The sequence below is a fragment of the Malaya genurostris genome, chromosome 3, assembly GCF_030247185.1.
Source record: "Malaya genurostris strain Urasoe2022 chromosome 3, Malgen_1.1, whole genome shotgun sequence".
Lineage (NCBI taxonomy): Eukaryota > Metazoa > Arthropoda > Insecta > Diptera > Culicidae > Malaya > Malaya genurostris.
In genome coordinates, this window is record NC_080572.1 from 183,465,040 (window position 1) to 183,485,534 (window position 20,495).

Here is a 20,495-nt window from a genome sequence, read left to right on the forward strand (position 1 = left end):
TTGCTCCAGCGAAGTTCACTGTGCACCAATGGTATGTAGACTGTCATGCGATATATTAATCATTCATAATTGTACGAAAATTCACTCCCTTGTAACGTTCAGTGTCAAACCCATTGGTTTCCAAACATACATTATCAACTTTAAGCGCATTCAGAAAGTAATATTCCATCGTTATGTGCTTCGATAGTGGAGGCAAGACAATGTTTTTATTTATGTTGAAGCACGTGGTTCATAAACAAGACAACAAAATATGTATAAAGTAACATGATTCTATCAGTTGATGTATAAGAAATGGCAGTTCAACTGACGTCGCTCGGCAACGTCGCTGCGCTGGACTGTCCAGCGAATTGCAGATTAGTGCTGCAGCGACAATACTTCTTGCTTTGATATCTAGTCACTATTTTGCACTAGCGATATGTAATGTAATCGTCTATCTTGTTCGAAACGCAATCAAAAGCTTTCGTGCACGATCTATCCGATGTTCAACTGAACCCAGTAAACTCGAACTTCAGACGAATCGTATTCTAAACTTCGGACGAAGTTTATTCGCTGTTTGACGCTTACATTGTGTTTCGCTATAGCAGAATTTTGAAAATGATAGCAAAACATGCAGCATGACAGTTCCCCGATGCTCTATAGCAGGCTATCGGGTCGACGTCTGCCTGATAATGTGGATGCATTTTTTTAGGTTGACGCGGTTAATGCAAATAGTGACAAACTGCCCGATGACGTACTCAATCGGTCCGGTCTGATAATCGGGCCGACGCAGCTCGACAAAACTCACTGGGAAATCTTTAGTACTACGCAGACTTGTTTGCATCTAGTACTGCCTCCTAAGTTTGCCCCTAACGTATGTGTCATCAACCAACCAGTTGTCATTAGAGGTGTGCAAAACAGCTCATTTTGGTGAACAGCTCCGAACCGATCAGCTCACTAAAGTGAATCGATTCGATGTATCAGCTCATCAGCTCTTTTTTAAGTTTCTTTGTTACTTTATTTTATTTTTCTTTTTTTTTATTATTTTTTAATTTTTTTTTTTTTTTTTTTTTTTTTCTTATTTTTTTTTATTTTTTTTTAAACTTAAGGTAAATTAATTTATCTTTAATTGATGTCGACTAAATTGAATCTCTTAAAGAGCCGAAGATCCGATCAGCTCGTAGCGTGTTCCCTTCGTCATAATGCAGTGAGCTGGGTAGCAAATGAGTGAGCTGGTGAGCTGCGGTTCTTTTGAAAAGAGCTGTGAGCTGTCAGCTCACTTCAATGATTCGATTCACTGGAACTAGGGATGTCGGAAATTTTGAATTACTCGATTATTCAATAATCGAGTATAATTTTGAAACTAATCGATTGAAATTTATTCAATTATCTGGGTTAGTAATCGATTACTCGATTATTCATTCGATCATTACTATGGGATTTTTTTAATTATTCGATTAGCTCAATAATCGAATATTAGTTTCAAGCTATTCGATTAAATATTACTAGATTATCTGGGTTTTTAATCGAATACTCGATTAATCGATCGATATTACGACATCCCTAACTGGAACAGCTCAGGAGCGAATTGCCCATCTCTAGTTGTCATAAAATCATTGAAAAATTCCATTTGTTTCTTCGAACGCACGTAAACATACGTTCAAAAAAGTGAAAATTCAAGTCGAAGCCTTTCGATTCCGTAAAGGAAAATTAGCAATTCGAATGTGGTGTCTGTGAATGCGGTACAAGCACCATCGCCAGTATCAAACGCGGAAGAATGCATCTCTCGCAGGATGTGTCGAGTGCGCTGCAGCAAATCGAAATCATCAAACAGACTGTGGAGGAAATGGATCCGAACAAATCGCAGCTGAATGTGATGGATGATTTGAAAATGATAATTGATTTGCTGCAGGATCCCGTTTTTCGGAACATTGTCCAAATACAGGATTCGCTGGCCGAATTGAATAATCAAATCACGCAGCACCCTTCGATCCTACCTGGAGATTTCGATATAGCGAATAGTGGAGAATTGGTGCTAAATGTTCCGCCAGCATCGGATTTGTTCGATACGGAATATCCGGACGAGCAGCGAGTGCCATCGGCTCAGATATCTCCAGGGAGCCCAGCACCGACACTACAACAGCAAAAATCGAATGTGTTAGATCATTCGTTGCAGAATTCGCAACAGGGCTTGCTGTTGGCTCAGTCCCATCCAGCTCCGTTGAAGCGAACCAACGAGCTGATGGAAAGTGCAGTTGAGGTAGGTTAGAAATTCGATTGAAATATCGCAAAATTGAGAGTTTTATTTTATAGGATCATCACAATCATGAACCTCAGGACGAAACAATGCAACAGGGACTGTATGACGTTCAGAAGTCTTCAGCGGATCTGCTGGATGTACCGGAATGGTCAAGAATTTTAGACATTGAACTGGTCAATGATGGGACTGGTCTTGGATTCGGTATCATTGGAGCTCGTGCCACTGGAGTGACAGTCAAAACAATTCTAGCCGGCGGCGTTGCAGATCGTGATGGAAGACTTCAATCCGGTGACCAGATTCTTCAGATTGGTGACGTAAATCTTCATGAGATGGTTTCCGAGCAGGTGGCATCGGTCCTTCGCCAATCTGGAACGCACGTTCAGTTAGTGGTTGCTAGACCTATAGATGCCAACAACGGTACCATCGAGGATTTCGATAACTCGGCCATTGTTCCAACGGTTTTGCTGTCCGACCCATTGAAATTGAAGCAGTACCTAGCCGATTCAGGTTATCCCGAGATTTTCAGTGTTTATTCGATTGGTAATCTGGAACAGAGTGCGTTTGAAAAGGACAGTCCGATAGAATTCCCGGAAACGGAGGTATTTACTGTCGAACTAATGAAGGATCAGAACGGCCTCGGCATAACAATTGCCGGTTATGTATGCGAGAAGGAAGAGCTTTCCGGAATTTTCGTCAAAAGTGTCTCGCCGGGAAGCGCAGCTGATCTTAGCGGAAAAATTCAAGTGAACGATCGAATTATTGAAGTGGATGGTCAGTCTCTGCATGGCTTCTCGAATCATCAGGCGGTAGACGTTCTGAAGCAAAGTGGTCACGTCGTTAAACTCTGTCTGGAGCGTTATCTCCGAGGTCCAAAATATGACCAGCTACAGCAGGCCATCGCTGCCAATGAAATGAAACCACCGACCCCTGCCACACCACCTCCGGTTCTTACTCCGGGCGGAGATTTATCCAAGTACGGAAACAACATCCTTGATATTGTGCCGCGTAATGTCGATAAACGATCTCCCGAATCGAAACTGTTCAACAATAGTTTTAGCGATGACGAAAGTAATCTGATGATGATGGGTGAGCCGGACAAGCAGTTGGAAACGATGATGGCTCACAAGAAGCTGGCCCGTGCCAAGGATTCGATCGATAGCGCTGAATATCGCGAGAAGATGAAGGAAGCATCGATTATACCGACCTCGTCCGGGGAGGCAAATCTGGACCTGTTGCTGGCGGAAGGCAGCACGAACTTGGCAACGTTTATCAACCATGGCAAGCAGCGCAGTTCGCTGAAGGTGACCGAGGAAACGGAAGCTTTCATCGTCAAGAAATGGAACAGCATCCTTGGTTCGAACGTGAAAATCATTGTGGCCAACATTAGAAAGTTCAATGCATGCAGTGGGCTTGGAATTTCGCTGGAAGGAACAGTCGATGTCGAAGGCGGTAAGGAAGTACGGCCGCATCATTACATACGTTCGATTCTCCCGGAGGGACCGGTCGGACAGAATGGACTGTTGCGATCCGGTGATGAATTATTAGGTGAGTTGTGATGCTCGATGCTCGTTCGGGTACTTGGTGATATACAATTGAACCATAACATATCTTTTTGAACGGTAGAAATTAAAGATGGGCAATTCGTTGGCTTCGGTTCAAAAGAACTAGTTCTTTTGAAAGAATGAATGACTAATAGTTCTTTTTTTTTGAGAACGGTAAATCTTCAGTTCAAAGTCATCGACCTTTTTTTTGCTCGCTCGGTCGTTTACGAGAACGGTAGAACAGTGTCATTACCTATTGGGATCTCGGTTAGTCATTCACCAAAACTAATGAAAAGAACGAACGAACGCCTCTCGAGAACTAGTTCTTTTTATAGATCTCTACATCACTGAACGGTTATTTGAGATGAACTCTAGTAGAGTAGATTATACTTAAATGAATTATATTTTGAAAAACAAAATATTGGAAACCCAATGACGGATATCAAAGCCTCCGTTCTTGTGGATCAGCTTCACCTGTTTCGCTTTTGTCACAGCCTCTTGAATCGTATCGACACTGTCGAAATAATCATCGACGTAATGCCTATTGATTATGGCGTCTGCGGCTTCGGGGTACCGACTAGCATGTTCTTCTGCGTTTCGATTTTTTACGAATTGGGCGGAGCTTGGCGAACACGTGGACCCAAATATAGCGACGTACATTACATAAACTTTCGGATCTTCTTTAGGAAAAGATCGGAAAAGAAAACGTTGAGCTTGTCGATCTTCCTTGATGATCTTTAATTGGTGAAATATTTCTCTCAAATCACCCCCAAACGCAATTCTCCGCTCGCGGAAAACAGTAATAACTGCTACTAAAGGAATGAGTAACTCCGGTCCTTTGAACAATTGACTGTTAAGCGAAATCCCCTGCAATGATGCAGCAGCATCCCACACGATTCGCACCTTGTCAGGCTTCTTCAGATCTAAAACGACACTTATTGGCAGCTACCACGCTTTACCAGGCTCCAGTTCTTGCCACCTGGGCGTACCCTTTATGAACATACTCTTCGATTTGCCTTTGTACAATACTGTGTAATTGCGGATTTTTCATTAACCTTTTATCCAACTGTGAATTTCTGAGTAATGTCATCTCTATGTTTTCTGGACATCGTGGATCATCGGTTTTCCAGAGTAAACCGGTCTGGAATCGCTCCCAGATGCGCTTCATAGTTCATAGTTGATGACATTTTCTTGGCTACGCAAGATTGCTGTTACGATGTAATTATACTAACGGAGACTGGACTCGATGACCGTATAAATTCATCACAACTATTTGGAAACGCGTTCAACGTCTTTCGCTGTGATCGGAGTTCCCAAAATAGTGAAAAAAGAAGCTTTGGTGGTGTTTTGATTGCCGTCTCGCAAGCACACACTTGATCGATGATCGAAACAATGAATGGACGCTGCCTAGAGCAAGTGTGCGCAAGTGTCACCGTGCGTGGTCAAAAAGTACAGATCTGCGCTGTTTATATTCCTCCTGACAAAAGCCAAGATGTTGGTGTTATTGATGCACATATTTGTTCCGTATCGGAGGTATTATTTAAATCATCATCCAATGATATTGTCCTGGTGTGTGGTGATTTCAATCAGCCTCGCATCGTGTGGACGGAGGGAAGTGATGGAAATATTTATTCTAGCTCCTCTCAGCTCACCGCCGCTAGCACCGCTTTGATCGACGGTATGGATTATTTAAACCTTTTTCAAGCAAACCAACAAAGAAATCACAACGGACGTGTTCTAGATTTAGTGTTTGGTCCTCTCGAGTCACCATTAAGTGTAAAGAATAGCACCGCTCCACTACTACCCGTTGACCTTCATCACCCGCCCTTAACAATATCATTTACAATTGATCATGGTAAAGAGGTTTGCCGAACTGCTGTTTTGAATGAACCTCGAGAGTTGAATTATAGGCAAATAGATTTTGATGCCTTGATAGAATTTCTTCTAAATACGAATTGGGAGCCTTTAAAGGTGCTCGACCATGTGGATGATATGGCTGTGCAGTTTATAAACCTATTGTTGTAGTGGTTCAATTCTAATTTGCCTTTCGTGAAGCGTCCAATTTCTCCTCCGTGGGCGAATTCTCGTCTCCGTGCATTGAAACTAGAGCGCAATCATTGGCAGCGAAAACACCGTCGATGGCGTTCTTTTGTAACTAAGCAAAACTTCAAGAAATCCAGTTATGAATATCGGTTAATGAATGCTGGTTTATATAAAGCCTATGTAATGCGCATCCAGTTTGATCTACGGCGGAATCCTAAAAAGTTTTGGAGCTTCGTCAATTCGAAACGAAAATGTTCATCAATCCCTCCACACGTTCGTCTTGATGGGGTAGAATCAACGGGTACATCAGATTCTTGTGAGTTGTTCGCTAGATTTTTCGCTTCTGTCTTTGCTGATAGCACCGCATCTGCCAGCCAGGCAGAGACCGCCGCGCTGGATGTTCCTGACAGTTTAGTGGATATAAGTACATTTACAATTACTCCTGATATGATCGTTACCGCCGCAAAAAGGCTGAAAAAGTCATACTCTGTGGGACCTGACGGTATTCCAGCAGTAGTTTATAGAAGTTGCGCCCACGTCCTGACCGATCCTTTATGTGCAATTTTTAATAAGTCGTTTGAGCATGGTATATTCCCGACAATCTGGAAACAGTCTTTTATGTGTCCAGTTTTTAAAAGTGGCAATCGCCTGAATGTTCGAAGCTATCGTGGAATAACTAGTTTGCCAGCAGCGTCGAAACTATTTGAGCTAGTAGTTAGCGCTTCAATATTATCTCAAACGAAGACATACATATCCACCGACCAGCATGGTTTTATGCCTGGACGATCAGTGAATACGAACCTACTGGATTTTACATCGACATGTATTACGCGGATCGAAGAAAAGTCACAAGTTGATGCCATCTACACCGATCTAAAAGCTGCATTTGATCGAATAGATCATGGAATACTAATAGCAAAATTGTCTCGATTAGGCGCTTCGAGAACGTTTGTAAAATGGTTGAGCTCTTATCTATGCGACAGAGTACTACGTGTGCAGCTTGGCTCTTGTACTTCTTCTCCGTTCACGAATAAATCGGGTGTTCCTCAGGGCAGTAACCTTGGTCCACTACTGTTTGTGCTGTTCTTCAACGATGCTGCTTTACTACTTGGCGTCGGATGCAGATTGGTTTACGCTGATGACTTGAAGCTGTACCTGGCAGTCCGTGCTGTTGAAGATTGTGTCCATCTTCAGGAGCTCCTAGACATTTTCGTAGACTGGTGTCGACGAAACTTTTTAATAATCAGTACCGTGAAATGTCAAGTTATAACTTTTCATCGTAAAATAAATCCAATAGTATTTGACTATCAAATTGATGGACAAACGCTTGATAGAGTCGAATTTGTCAATGATCTCGGCGTTTTGTTGGATGCTAAACTCACCTTTAATCTACACCGATCAACTTTAATTTCCAAAGCAACGCGGCAACTCGGATTTATTTCAAAAATTAGTCGGGACTTCAAGGATCCGTATTGATTGAAAGCGTTGTATTGCTCATTGGTGCGTCCACTAGTTGAAAATGCGTGTTTAATTTGGAGTCCTTACCAACTGGTTTGGAATTTACGGATAGAACGTGTACAAAAGAGATTTATTCGATTTGCTTTGCGGGACCTTCCCTGGCGGAATCCACTGGATCTCCCACCGTATCCTGACCGTTGTCGCCTGATTGGACTGGAAACACTAGAGCGACGTAGAAAAATACAGCAAGCGTTACTTGTGGCTAAAGTAATCAATGGCGATATTCATTCACCAAAATTGTTATCTCTCCTTGATTTCCGTGCTTCTCAGCGATCTCTACGCTCGACGAGTCTACTTCAACCAAGATTTCATCGTACTACTTTCGGACTACATGAACCAATGACAGAATGTATACGTGCATTTTCCAAAGTTGAGCATCTGTTCGAATTTGGGGAACCATCGCACAAGTTTGCACAAAAGTTATCAAGTGTTTCTTTTTTATAAATTGACCGTTTGTACCTTTTTCCTTTCATTTAGACTATTATTTGTCAGATGAATTATTTTAACAAATAAACAAATAGTTCGCTCTATAATAGCCACTGCTCTTTTATCTGCTTCTGATTCCGGTGTCGTTGTCACCATCGACTCCTCCAACGTGTAATGGCTTTTCAACAAATCGTGTAAATCCTTATTACTCACTGTGTCATGCATACATATGTATCCCTCGTTCATTTCTGTGTTAGTAATTTTCGGTCCATACACAGTCCACCCAAGTTTGCAGCGTACAGCTATTGGATCAGCGATGATACCTACTTTCACCTCAACCGGCGCAAAGGCGTGGGCATTGTTGAGACCGATCAGAATTTCCGGTTGACCTTCGTACGAATGAATCGGCAACTCACGCATGTATGTATAGCGCGCCTTAAGTTCCATAGCATTAATTTTTTGGTGAGGCAACATTAGTTTACCCACTTTGCGAACTGTTCTCAGTAACATTTTATCACGCATGTTTGCTGTCGATGCCCACACGTTCATTTTCCGTGAACATTTTTCCGTACGAGAATAGTCGGTGGTCCATTTGAGTGTAAGCTTCTCTTCAGTTCCTACAATATCAAGATGATCCGCTAATTTGGCTTTCATTAAAGTGACGGATGCTCCTTCGTCCAGAAATGCCAGAACCGTCACGTTTTGTTTGTTGCCATACAATTTGATAGGAATGATGCGAAACAATAATGGGTTACTCGCATGGATATGCGCACTAATACCCACTACTGTGCCTGTGTGAATAAGTGGGTTGTGCGCCTCTTCACAGTTGCCTACATTGCAGCGAAACTTGTACCGGCATTGTCCTCCATGTTCACCTAGACACAATTAGCATAATTTATCACGATTCACGATCGCTATTCTCTCAGCGAGTGGCAGAATCTTGAAATCTGGACAAAAACGCAATCGATGGTCACTACGTTTATATATTTTGCATGATCTTAAACTTTGTCGATTGGTGATGACTGAATTGAAATTCCCTTCCTCCGCATGACTGAAAACCGCTCCTTTCTCCTCACGATTTCTTCCTGAATGGTCACCAGACCTAGCACATATTGAGTGTTCGATATCTACTTCCGCTTCCCGCGCATCATCCGCAATTCGTAGAAGAAAGTCGGCAATGGTCCGAAGAGAAACCGTTTTCCCTCCTCTAGCTCTTTTAACGTCAGCCCATTGTCTTTTCTCTGTATCCGGAAGCTTTTGAATTATACCTTTTATCAGCAGAGAGTTCTTCAGCTGCTCCTTGAGTCCCGCAGCTTCTACGTGATCACATAGCTGCTCCACCATATTCGCAAACGGAATAAATCCCTTTAAGTTTTTTGGCGCTGGCAACTCTTTTACGCGGTCGCCTTTGTCGATGAATTAAATGCAGCATAGAAAAGTGGCCAGTCATCCGGCTTACCTGAAAACATTGGCAGATGTTTTCCGATTCCATGACGGGCAGCAAGCTGCGCCTTCGTAGGTCCGTTCTTCTTCTTACCAGATACCTTAGACGCCTTTTCTTCCTCTAAACAGGATTTCTCCTCCGAATCATCTTCCATTGATTCATCTTAGCTAGAACTTTCATTCTCCTTCACATCACTCTCGGACTCTGTTGAGTTACTTGGCGGTGAACTTTGGCCATTGATCTTAGACCCACGGGTATGCTTTCGTTTGCGTTTCAACTCCAGTTTCTTCAATTGTTTATCAACAGGCGATAGTTGCTCTTGAAATTCTTTTTGAATCGTTTGCGTCCGTGTTCCTTTTTTCTTGTAACTGCTGCTGATTTTTGCGTTCCAACTCGGTTAATTCGAAGTTGCGCCATTCTTCTTCCAACTTTTGTTGTTTTTGGCGCAATAACTGGTCTTGCTAAAACTTCTTTCTCCTTAGAGCTACCTGTAACTCTAGCTGCTTCTCTTTGAACAACATCTGTTTATCCCATTCAGTTTCAAGACGGCGATGCTCTTCTTCCAATGTCTTGATTTGCTCATCTCCTTTATAAGTAGACGATTTTGTACTTCCAGCATCCGATTCATCTGCCGTCGACAATGGATTTACGTCTTTCTTCGGGCGACTTTTAGAGGCTGCAGCACAAACAACATCGTCACAAAACCATTTCTTTTTTTTTTCCTAATGGCATCAGTTACACCTGCACAGGCATAGTCAAACCATCGGTTACAGCTGTCACACGCAACCATTCCGCCTAATTCCTTTGATGCACATCCACATTTACCGCACTGCGTTGTAGTATAATCTAATTCCTGGTCGCTCATCGTTACGAGGATAGAGTACAGTACAAACAAATTGAAATTTTAGTTTGTTCGGCCGACCCCAAACGGAAAGAAATAATGAGTAGCACCTTTTATGCAGGCTAAAACTAAATAAACTTTTATTAATTCTCTTCTCATATAAATTCATTCTTTTCTTACTTTCAATTTTCCTTCCTCGCTTTCTAATTCACAACCCGCTTTTTCACTGGCTTCCCTGCTCCTTTACTACTGTATTTCTATAATCCCATTTTATCATATTTATTTATGTTAGGTTAAATTTTACAAAAAACTCACAGTTAATAAATCCGCAATCCGCAATTCTCAGTTACTCGCCAATGTACTTTTACACCGCTTCCTTTTATGATACATTAACAATATGACCGGAAATTGGCCGCAATAACACGGAACGACCGAAATTAGCTCTGCGCCTAATTCGTATTACTGTTTTTGAATTAGTTGATTTTAACATCAAAATTTTCAAAATAACTATAAAATTAGTTAAAATTGAGAATTTACTTTGCTGAAAAAACTCTTATTTTTAGAGAATGTGTTTAGTTGGCGAATATCCTGGACATAAACCAGCAATATTTCAATCCAACACGAAATTCTCATTGACAACTAATTTTGTTATTAAAATCAGAAAATTTGTTTCTATTTATCTATCACCATCATTACTGAAGGACAGCACAAAAAAACCAAAACTGAAATGGGTATTATTAACAAGTTTATTAGCCAAAAACTCATGAGATGTGTCAAAGCAAAACAATCCATTAAAAAGCTAAAAAGGACAGTCTTATTGAAACTGCTTGAACATTGTTTTGATGTTTTTCGCATGTGTTCGATATATCTTTATTTAAATTTCTAAACCGATATGTAAAAATGTCGTAAACTGTTAGTGGAAATCGTATTTATTCAGAATTTGTGCGCACTTGAAGCGATTGTGCGTAATAATGTTTTTACGCGGAACAGTGAAGTGAATTTCGAATGTTTCACTCTAATTGTGATGAAGTTTTTTTGTATCTTCAAACCTTCCGAGCTGCGCCGTCCGGTGTACTATTTGTATTCGGTTTTTGTTTTCCGAGTGCTCAAAGTTTTCAGTGAGAATGAAGAAAACAGTGATTTAGAAGAAAAAAAATTCAAAAAGATGTTTACGTTTCGTTTATGTCTTTTTCTCCAACACAACATCGTATTTAGACCTGCCAATATAGAAAAGACAACCGCGTCTGAATTTTTTTCGGCAGTAGTGTGCCATCTAGTGGCTAGTAGTCATTAAGGTGTTACCGTTTCGGTGACAGGGCGCCATATAGCTGCAGATTGCAGAAGCCAATTCAACCATTCATATTGGTTGAAAACAACATTATATTTCTTTAATTCAACTAAAAAATTAGTTGACTGGATATGAAGTGTGCCTTAGCTAATAAATGACAGTACGTTTAATTTGTGAATTCAACTAAAAAAAATAGTCATTTCAACAAATATTTTATTATTATTAAGGGAATGAGAATAAAAAATCTAAATCAGCAAAAGTAAGATTTTTTTAGTTGTCTCAAAAAATAACTAACTAAAATCAGCAAATCAACTAAATTTTTCGCGAAAATGCTGATTTCGGTCGTTCCGTGAATAAACGTCATCGTCGGTCGAGGGATGCTCCACTTGTACTCGAGAGTTCAGTCGCGGCAACATCGTGATTAACAGAGATACCAAGTCTCATTCGAAGTTTTGTCTTGACATAGAAAAACAAAATATTCTTATATTTCTTCGCGTTTCGCCTTCGGCTCGTCAGTGCTTAAAGCAGTTCAAATTGAACTGCCATCTCGTGCCTAGCAGTTCAACTTAAACCGCTAAGCAGACGCAAAGTTTGCACTACTTATGCAACCCTCAAACAATATTACACAAGTGCTATATTATTTCTGACGTCTCAGGCGTAAACGAGGGACGGCTTATTACTGGCCGTCGCAGAATGTGAACATATTCTTTTTATTGGTGTCTTTTTCTTGCTAGTTCTGTCAGATTTCGTGGACTGTTCGACAGTATGGTTCAAGTAACAACTCAAATGTTTAAAGCAATATACAAACAGCTAATTGAAGATAATGACGTGTTTTGTTCGAATGAAGGTAACTGCACTTTGATGAACAGAACATGCTCACTGAACATAGCTGAGCCGTCCACGATAACTCAACGAACAGAGCATCCTACTACTGCAGTATCACGTACAAGATGCAACTAGTTAATCAGTTAGTTTTTATTTCCTCGTGATCGAAGATTTGATTAATTTGTTCACCACGAAGAAATCATGTGAAATACAGGAAGTGATACAAGCTGGTTTGAATTGTCATGCTTGTATCCGTACCATAAGTGAAAATAACAGAGGTTCAGTTCTATAAATATGCAGGACAGTTGAATTTGAATTTAAGACAAGACCTTATTGGTGACAAACATAGCGTAAACATAGCACGGTGCTTCGAAAGTATAAGGAGTGTATCGATAAGTAGTTAGCAACATTACTCTGAAATGGCTTAATTTTTTGCAGCGTGTTTTGCGGTGACATTTTTGTTTACATGTCAATAACAGCTGCGCAATCGATTGGTTTCGGTACGGTTTATCGTTTCAATGATGATTCGAATTGATCCGGAAACGCGAAAGAAAATTCTGCACACTTGGTGCTCAGAAAGTGGTGTCACGTACAACGAAATTGCAAAACGGGTAAAAGTGCACCACACCAGTGTCAAGAACATGATCGAGACGTTCGGTAAGACCCATTCCATGAAGGATTTGCCCCGATCCGGTAGGAAAACGGGTCCCAGCCAGCCCGGCCGGGACTTAAAAGTAGTTGAGTACATCAGGAAAAACCCATCGGCGTCGACGCGGGATTTGGCCAAGCAGTTCAACACCAGCCTCGGGATGATTCAACGGATCAAAGTTCGGAACTCCCTGAAAACGTACAAGAAACAGAAGGTGCCGAAAAAGTCCCTGGTACAGCAAGTTCAGGCCAAAACAAGAGCGCGAAAACTGTATAACCGGATTCTACAGAATAAAGACGGATGCATCCTGATCGACGACGAAACCTACGCCAAGGAAGACTCTCGAGCGCTGCCCGGACCGCAATGTTATACGAAATCGGTGTACCAGGACCTAGACGACGTTGACACCACGGTGGCGATGGGAAAATTTGGGCAGAAGGTGTTGGTCTGGCAAGCAATTTGTACCTGTGGTTTGCGGTCGTCGATTTTCTTCACGAAGAGCACAATTAACGCCAAGGTGTACGAGGAAGAATGTTTGAAGAAGAGAATGCTGCCACTGTACAGAAAGCATAAGGTTCCTCCTCTCTTCTGGCCGGATTTGGCTTCAGCCCACTACGCCAACTCCGTTCTACAGTGGTTGTCAAAAAATAATGTACAATTTGTGGAAAAGGACATCAACTCACCGACCTGCCTGGATCTTCGGCCAATTGAAAGGTATTGGGCAATTGTCAAGCGGCACTTTCGGAAGGAAGGTACAGTGTCCCAAAACATGCAGGAGTTCAAAAAAAACTGGGCAGCTGCCACCAGGAAACTCACAAAAGTAACTGTGCAGAATTCAATGAAGAATGTCAAGTCCAAAGTGCGAGCGTTTCACAGAAACTAAGATTTTCTTCAATATAATCAGTGAAATGCATAAAAATGTAATTTTTCTTCAATATATCGAAAACTGATGTCAAAATTTGTTTTGTTTTTGCTTTTTTATTCAATTATCAATTTTGCTAACTACTTTTCGATACACTCCTTAGTAGCAAAAACTCTGTCCGACGTCTAACCCAGAAGAAGAAATTATCTATTTTCGAACATGATCTACCTGTTATACTTGCCCACACTGAGGATACTACATGTTAGAAAATCATACTTTGATGGTTTAAATGCCACTAAATGCTCCGTCATCTCTTTTAGTAGCAAAAAGTCTGTATTCAAGTTCGACTAGAATATTCCACAAGCTGTTCTCGAACGCGCATCGTCTGTTAAGCACTTGGGTGCTCTGGAAACCAAGTTAATTTTTAAAGAGCACATAGAGCTTGCAATTGTTACAATTTGACATTCGACGTCGTAGTTCTCCTATTTTTTCTTCGGATTCATATTTGACAAATTTTTCAATTCTTTCGACTTTCATTTATCACGTAATGTTATCAAGAAATCGTTTCTAGTATCATGAGAAAGTCTCAGTAGTTTTAGTTACTATAGAAGCACTAGATTTGAGGAAATGTATCATTTGGATGATTTTGATCTATTGATGCAAAATATGAGATTTTATGCCTGCTGGAGAACAAGTTTGACAGAAACTAATTCCAGTGCGCTTTTCCCTGATCTTAATAAAAGAATAAAAGATGAGGAGGAAAAGAAAGACATTCAAGGTAAAATCTGACAACAGAAGAAGGCGCTATTATAATTGAAACTGAAATCAGATCATACTAATGTGGTCTACCTTAAAATTCTTCTTACCAAGAAGGAAATGTTTGCCGAGCAAAAGTATTAATTAAGGATCAAGAGTAAACCAAGTTAACTTGTGTTGGAAAGTTGTGTATTACGTACATTTTATTTGCTACGTATGTCATAGATCTATGTATTCATATATGCAGTGAAACGAGTTTATCAAAGTGACTTGCAGGATTGAGTGTCAAACAATCTTTTTTGACAATAAGTTATTTTCAAATGAATGCCTGACATTTTGTATGAAATATCAGTTTTTAACAATTTTGGACCAACGTTTGATGGAAAATTGTTTGCATTTTATGAATGTAGATTTCAATTCCCTAATAAAAAAGTTAGCAACACTGCTTCAATGCATTTGTATTAGATTGCGCTACACAAAATAAGCAAATAAAGACTGTCCCAGAAAGTATGGACGCACTTTGATTTCGCTGTAAATAATTCGAAAGTGTTAGATATTCAAATTTTATTCGATGTACTGATAATATTAGACTACAACAACAGAATATTATTCTCAGCATTTGCTACTTAGCCATTATAGACAAGCTGGCGCACCTTCTTGCGAACGTTCCTCTTTAAATTCCGTACAGACTTCTTTGCGACAAGTTTTGACACTTTTTTCCAATTTTTTTCGAACTGTTGAATGGTTTCGGCTGCCGAGACATGTTTCCTAAGATGTGCCTTCGTTAATGCCCAAAATTCCTCAATTGGTCGAAGTTGTGGGCAATTTGGTGGATTCATGTCTTTTGGGACGAAAGTGACATTTTTGGTAGTATACCATTCTACCGTTGATTTCGAGTAGTGGTAAGAAGCAAGATCTCGTCAGAAGACAACAGGATCCTTGTGGCTTCGAATCATGGGTAGAAGTCATTTTTGTAAACATTCCTTGATGTATATTTCGCTGTTCATTGAAGCAGTGGTGATGAAGGGTTTCGAAATCTTACCGCAGCTACAAATTGCTTGCCAGACCATAGCTTTCTTACCAAATTTGTCGACTTCAATCGAAGTCTCGGACTGGTTTAACACGTGCTCTTCTCGCACCGTATAATATTGTGGTTCCGGCAAGGATTTGTAATCGAGTTTCACGTAGGTTTCGTCGTCCATGATTATGCAGTTCAAATTTCCAGCAAGAATCGTATTGTACAGCTTTCGAACCCTCGGCCTGATTGAAGCTTCTTGTTTCGGACTACGTTTTGGTTGTTTTTGATTCTTATAGGTTCGAAGATTCAAGCGTTCTTTAGCACGAAGAACATTTGACTTCGAAGTGCCCACTTTTTTGGCCACATCCCGAACTGAAACCTCGTTCTTTTGCTCGAACGCCTTCAGTATACGTTTATACAACTGAGGGTTAGCAGGACCTTTTTTTCGACCCGTTTTCGGTTTATTCGCAAAGGTGTTATCTTCACCGAACTTCCTGATTGCATTTCGCACGGCTTTTTCACTTACTCCTTCCATTTTCGCTATCTTTCTCAGTGACAGTCCGCGTTCTGAGCACCATTTGTACACAATTTTTCGACGTTGTTCTGCTGAAAGTCCACGCATTTCGAAACAAACTAATGAAAACGAATAAACAACTGCACAAGTGGTTAGAAAAGAGTGTAAACTATAGGACGCAGCCAGAAAAATTGACAGATTCTGAACCATTGCGAAATGGCAGCGGCTTTTGGTTGCGTCCATATTTTCTGAGACAGTCTATTTTTTGTTACAAAAGAAGTTGTCCGGAAAAATAAATAGTTTTACGACAACATCCCATATCCATTGCCTTTCGCGTGTTAAATTAAAGGTTCCTATTTTACGGGTTTGCTTATAGAAGCTACGAGAATCTTTATATCGCAATAATTTCTGCAAGAAATCCATATAAGAATGTGCTTGTTGCTAATCAAATGTGTCAGTGGAAGTAAGCTGAAACTGAAATAATTTTTCTCGAGCAGTTTTAAGGAAAACCGAATAGTTTTAGACTGACACTTTTCTCGAATTGCAATTTTAAGCAGGCTGAACTGATTGATTTTTTTTTTCAACCATATGGAAGATTTTCTGATTAAAGTCAGGAAAAGAAGCGCCGGAATTGTTTTTACGCACATATTGTTGACATTACTCATACGCTTGCAAAGAGTCTTGCTCCTTAACTAAGGACGTTGAAAAAGATGGAGAATAAAAATTAAATCGTTTTCATGGGGTTTCTCGAAGTGACGTGTTGTATGCGGACTTATTTATTGTGTTCATATGACAAACTTATGCAGATTTTTAAATTATATTTGAGTGAATTTTCAAGCACTGCGGAATTTATCACCTGCATAAAAATAGTTGTCTAACGCTTCGTGTTTTAGTTTTCAACTTCGCGCGTTTTGTTGCTTATTCTATTAATAGTATTGCTCACGAGTAATAATAACTAACACAGCATTTTAAATCCATACCATGCATAACAATCAAGAATCGTATATTTGAATAGATGCTTAGCAAATCATTGTAGGCAAGCCTTCTATTCAATTGTCACCTGAACTCTAGATTGCATCGGGTTTGACTGATGTGTCACGTTAAACATCACTTATTATCTATTGCTCGGTAGATAACCCGGAGTTCCTCGAATTTAGTCGTGGTTCGGGTGAACACCTTTATTTATTGTCGCATCTATTAATAGCTTGCTATTTATTCCCTTTTCCACTTTCAGAGGTCAACGGCCAGCGGCTTCTCGGCATGAATCACCTGGAGGTGGTTTCTATTCTGAAGGAATTACCGCAGGACGTCTGTATGGTGTGCGGTCGTGGCGATCCGGAAATGGTAGAATTCTCGGAGGAGGCTCTGATCAACTCGTTAGAGCAAGAGGTAGCAAAGAGTAGAACCGGCGGATTACAGAGCAGTCTGACGCCATCGGAACGTCTGGTCAAGGCGAAAAGTGACGGTAGCTTGGCCACAACGGGTGGTCCCAGTGATGGCTTTTCGAAGATCAAATCCAGAAGCTTGGAACCACTGACCGGATTGGCAATGTGGAGCTCCGAGCCGCAGATAATTGAACTGGTCAAGGGAGAGCGTGGGCTTGGATTTTCCATTCTGGACTACCAGGATCCTTTGGATCCGAACGATACGTTGATCGTAATTCGGTCGTTGGTTCCCGGTGGGGTTGCCCAATTGGACGGTCGATTAATTCCCGGCGATAGGCTGCTGTTTGTGAACGATACAGTTTTGGAAAATGCTTCGCTCGATCAGGCCGTCCAGGCGTTGAAGGGCGCTCCGAAGGGTGTAGTCCGGATTGGCGTTGCCAAACCGCTACCGATGCAGGATTCGTCGACTTTCGAGGGTAAAAGTGGGGAGACTGGAGTCGGCTCCAGCTATTCCGTTCATGATTCGCCACGCATCGGCAGCGGCACTTTGTTATCCATGAGTAAACCGGATATAATTATGGAATGAGTACGTATAGTCATAAGCAGGGATGAATATCAACGCTGTTTTACCTTGTTGAAGCTTTTAAACAATTTGTTGCAATTTATTGATCATGTTAGTTCCATCACGGACGACACATATTTGGTTTAAGTATTTCCGGAACTTGAACCAAAAACTTGAAAAGCTCCTTCCAAGTTCAATCTGTCACAATTATACGCGGCGTTTGGGTCGGGCACTCGCTGCCAATGTTCCAGCAAAGGCCCAGGACTGCGTGCCACCGGTGTAAGTAGTTTGCGAAAGTTTTGCCTTTACCCGGTATGCTTATTTGTATGTACTTAACTTGTTTCATTGATTATCGGTAAGACATCGGTTTTCTTACTCCTCATCCAACATCCATCCACCGTACAAGTATTTGTTTTTTTTTTCTCTGCAAGCACTATTCCAGCACTGTCCTGCTGTTAGGCGATTATGCCTTTGCTGTTTTTTCGCCATTCGTCTTTAAAAATCATTGTCACGGTCTAGGCCAATGACTCAAGTATCTATTTCTACCTTAAGGGACGACTTTTGGGGTCTTGAAGTAAAATGGATATTGTTTTTAATTATCGTATGTTTGTCTGAACATACGATTAGTTAGTGTTTCTGCTTGGCGGTTCAACGCGTGCAAAGTTTCTTAGTGTAAATGGGGTCGTAACACTAACCATGTAATGGTTCTGTTCACTAAGCATCAGGAATCAAATTCGTCAACAGGAATTCCATACCAAGTCTTTGCCATGCCATAGAGTAAAAATAGTAAACCTAATTTGAACAATTATTCATACGTAGACTCTAGTCGTCCCAAGAGGTTCCGATACCGCCATGTATCACGACTTCCATACACATCAAACATTCGAATCGCGCACGTAATTCAGTTCAGAATCGGTTGGTAAATTCTCAAAGTTGTTTATTTTTTGCGCTTTTTATTCGAAGAGGTCCGCGTATTCGTTTCTGACTTATGACGTTAATCGGATATGATAAAAAAAAACAATGGAATACCAAACAAAACATACTACAGCCCAACTTCGTTAGGCCGTGAATAGTGAGTCGGCTGTCAGACCAAGTCTGTATTTGACGTTGGTTTCAGTAGCAGGACGAACTGTTCGTGGGACTAATGAATTTTGGCTTTATTTTCTCGAAGAGAGAAATTGTCAAAATTGAACGTTTGTGCAGTGTGGAAGTGCACGCTGAAATCGAAATTTATTGGATCTGTAGAATGTGTCGATGTTTAGAGCAGCAACGCAAGGCACGTGCAACTGCCGAGTAGAGAGAATAGCAGTTTTTGCCCGTGGGGCATTGGATGAACATTATTGTTCTTCTCGTAGAATTCAACATAAATTTTCATGATAAAAGTGAACTCGTAAAAAACAAAGCTAGGCAGTAGAATAGATTCCAGTAGAATTTGACGCAGGTTCAACAAAGTAGCTCAACTCGATTGAAAGACTAGAGAAAACGAAAGACGTTTCTTGATGAAATTATTTTTCTTGAACAATCAGCTTAGTTAGAATACGGAATCAAATCAAACCCCATCTTAGTACATCGTTCTTCCCTATTACTTATTGCTCATATAGGATATATTGATGAACTGGTGGCGGTTAATGAAATTGGTGTTGTAAAAATATGATTGAACCCTGTTACTTGATAATAGAGCAGCAATCTTGGAGTGGATGGCTTGGCTGAACAAATAAAACATAACAAAAAAACACCGCCCCTCCCCGCAACATTACATTAGAATTAAAAATTAAAATTATAATGTGAGCGACTCATTTCCATTGGTTGTTTCCCACCAAAAGAAATTTGCTGAAAAGATTGGTTTCCCCTCACTTTCAATAGTTGTACTTAAGACCATGTACGGTCGACATTTACACGACGAATCAATGCAGATTTTCCATTGAACAGATCACAATGTACGTTGAAAAACAATATTCAGTAGATTATATAGCAACACAATAAAATATCACCTAAATGCAAGTGAAGCAAATGATGGTATGAAAATAAATGTATTACAAAGAAAGTTTATTTATATACAATGTTTAGACAAAATCATTCCACTTAGTTTAACAATTATACTACTGCAATTATATATTCTATACGATATTATAGAGACATTTATTGATTATACCTAATAATAAAATAGTATGCAAATTGGATAAGTGGCATCTCGTTTCAACGTAGTTTTGATAAATCACATCCTGGCCTTGCCAAAATTGTACGTGAAAAATTTTCGTGTATGAAGTTTCATCTTCTCTATATATATTCAACAATTCCATGAGAAAATGATATAAAATCTCGCAGAATTTCGTAATATTTGGAAGAATCGTTCTTCATCGAAAAATGTTAGACCCGTATTTTTTATTTTGTCATTAGGGTGACCATTCCCTTGTTAGGTTGGATAAAAAATCGATTGTTTTCAAAAAATACATTTTAAAAAAAATCATAACTTTAGAATCACTCGGCCAATTCTGCTAATTTTTGGATATGTTGTCGAAAAATGCCTATAGTTTTTAGGAAAAATATGCGAACATTGTAAAGCTGAAGTTTTCTGATTGAAAAAGTC

General features: G+C 40.2%; 1 protein-coding gene across 1 annotated transcript; it reads left to right on the forward strand.

Moving 5' to 3' along the window:
* Positions 1–1,561: 1,561 nt before the first annotated feature.
* Positions 1,562–20,063, forward strand: LOC131435143 (patj homolog). The gene is made up of 3 exons (XM_058602719.1): positions 1,562–2,236; positions 2,290–3,781; positions 17,196–20,063. The coding sequence occupies exons 1-3, from the start codon at positions 1,754–1,756 to the stop codon at positions 17,930–17,932; spliced, it is 2,712 nt and encodes a 903-aa protein (XP_058458702.1). The 5' UTR covers positions 1,562–1,753; the 3' UTR covers positions 17,933–20,063.
* The last annotated feature ends 432 nt before the right edge of the window (positions 20,064–20,495 follow it).

Excerpts from the sequence above, each read along its gene's own strand:
- LOC131435143 (XM_058602719.1), top strand. The coding sequence starts at position 1,754 with ATGCATCTCTCGCAGGATGTGTCGAGTGCGCTGCAGCAAATCGAAATC. Across the intron at positions 2,237-2,289 it reads TGATGGAAAGTGCAGTTGAG|GATCATCACAATCATGAACC; the intron begins GTAGGTTAGAAA and ends TTTATTTTATAG. Across the intron at positions 3,782-17,195 it reads ATCCGGTGATGAATTATTAG|AGGTCAACGGCCAGCGGCTT; the intron begins GTGAGTTGTGAT and ends TTCCACTTTCAG.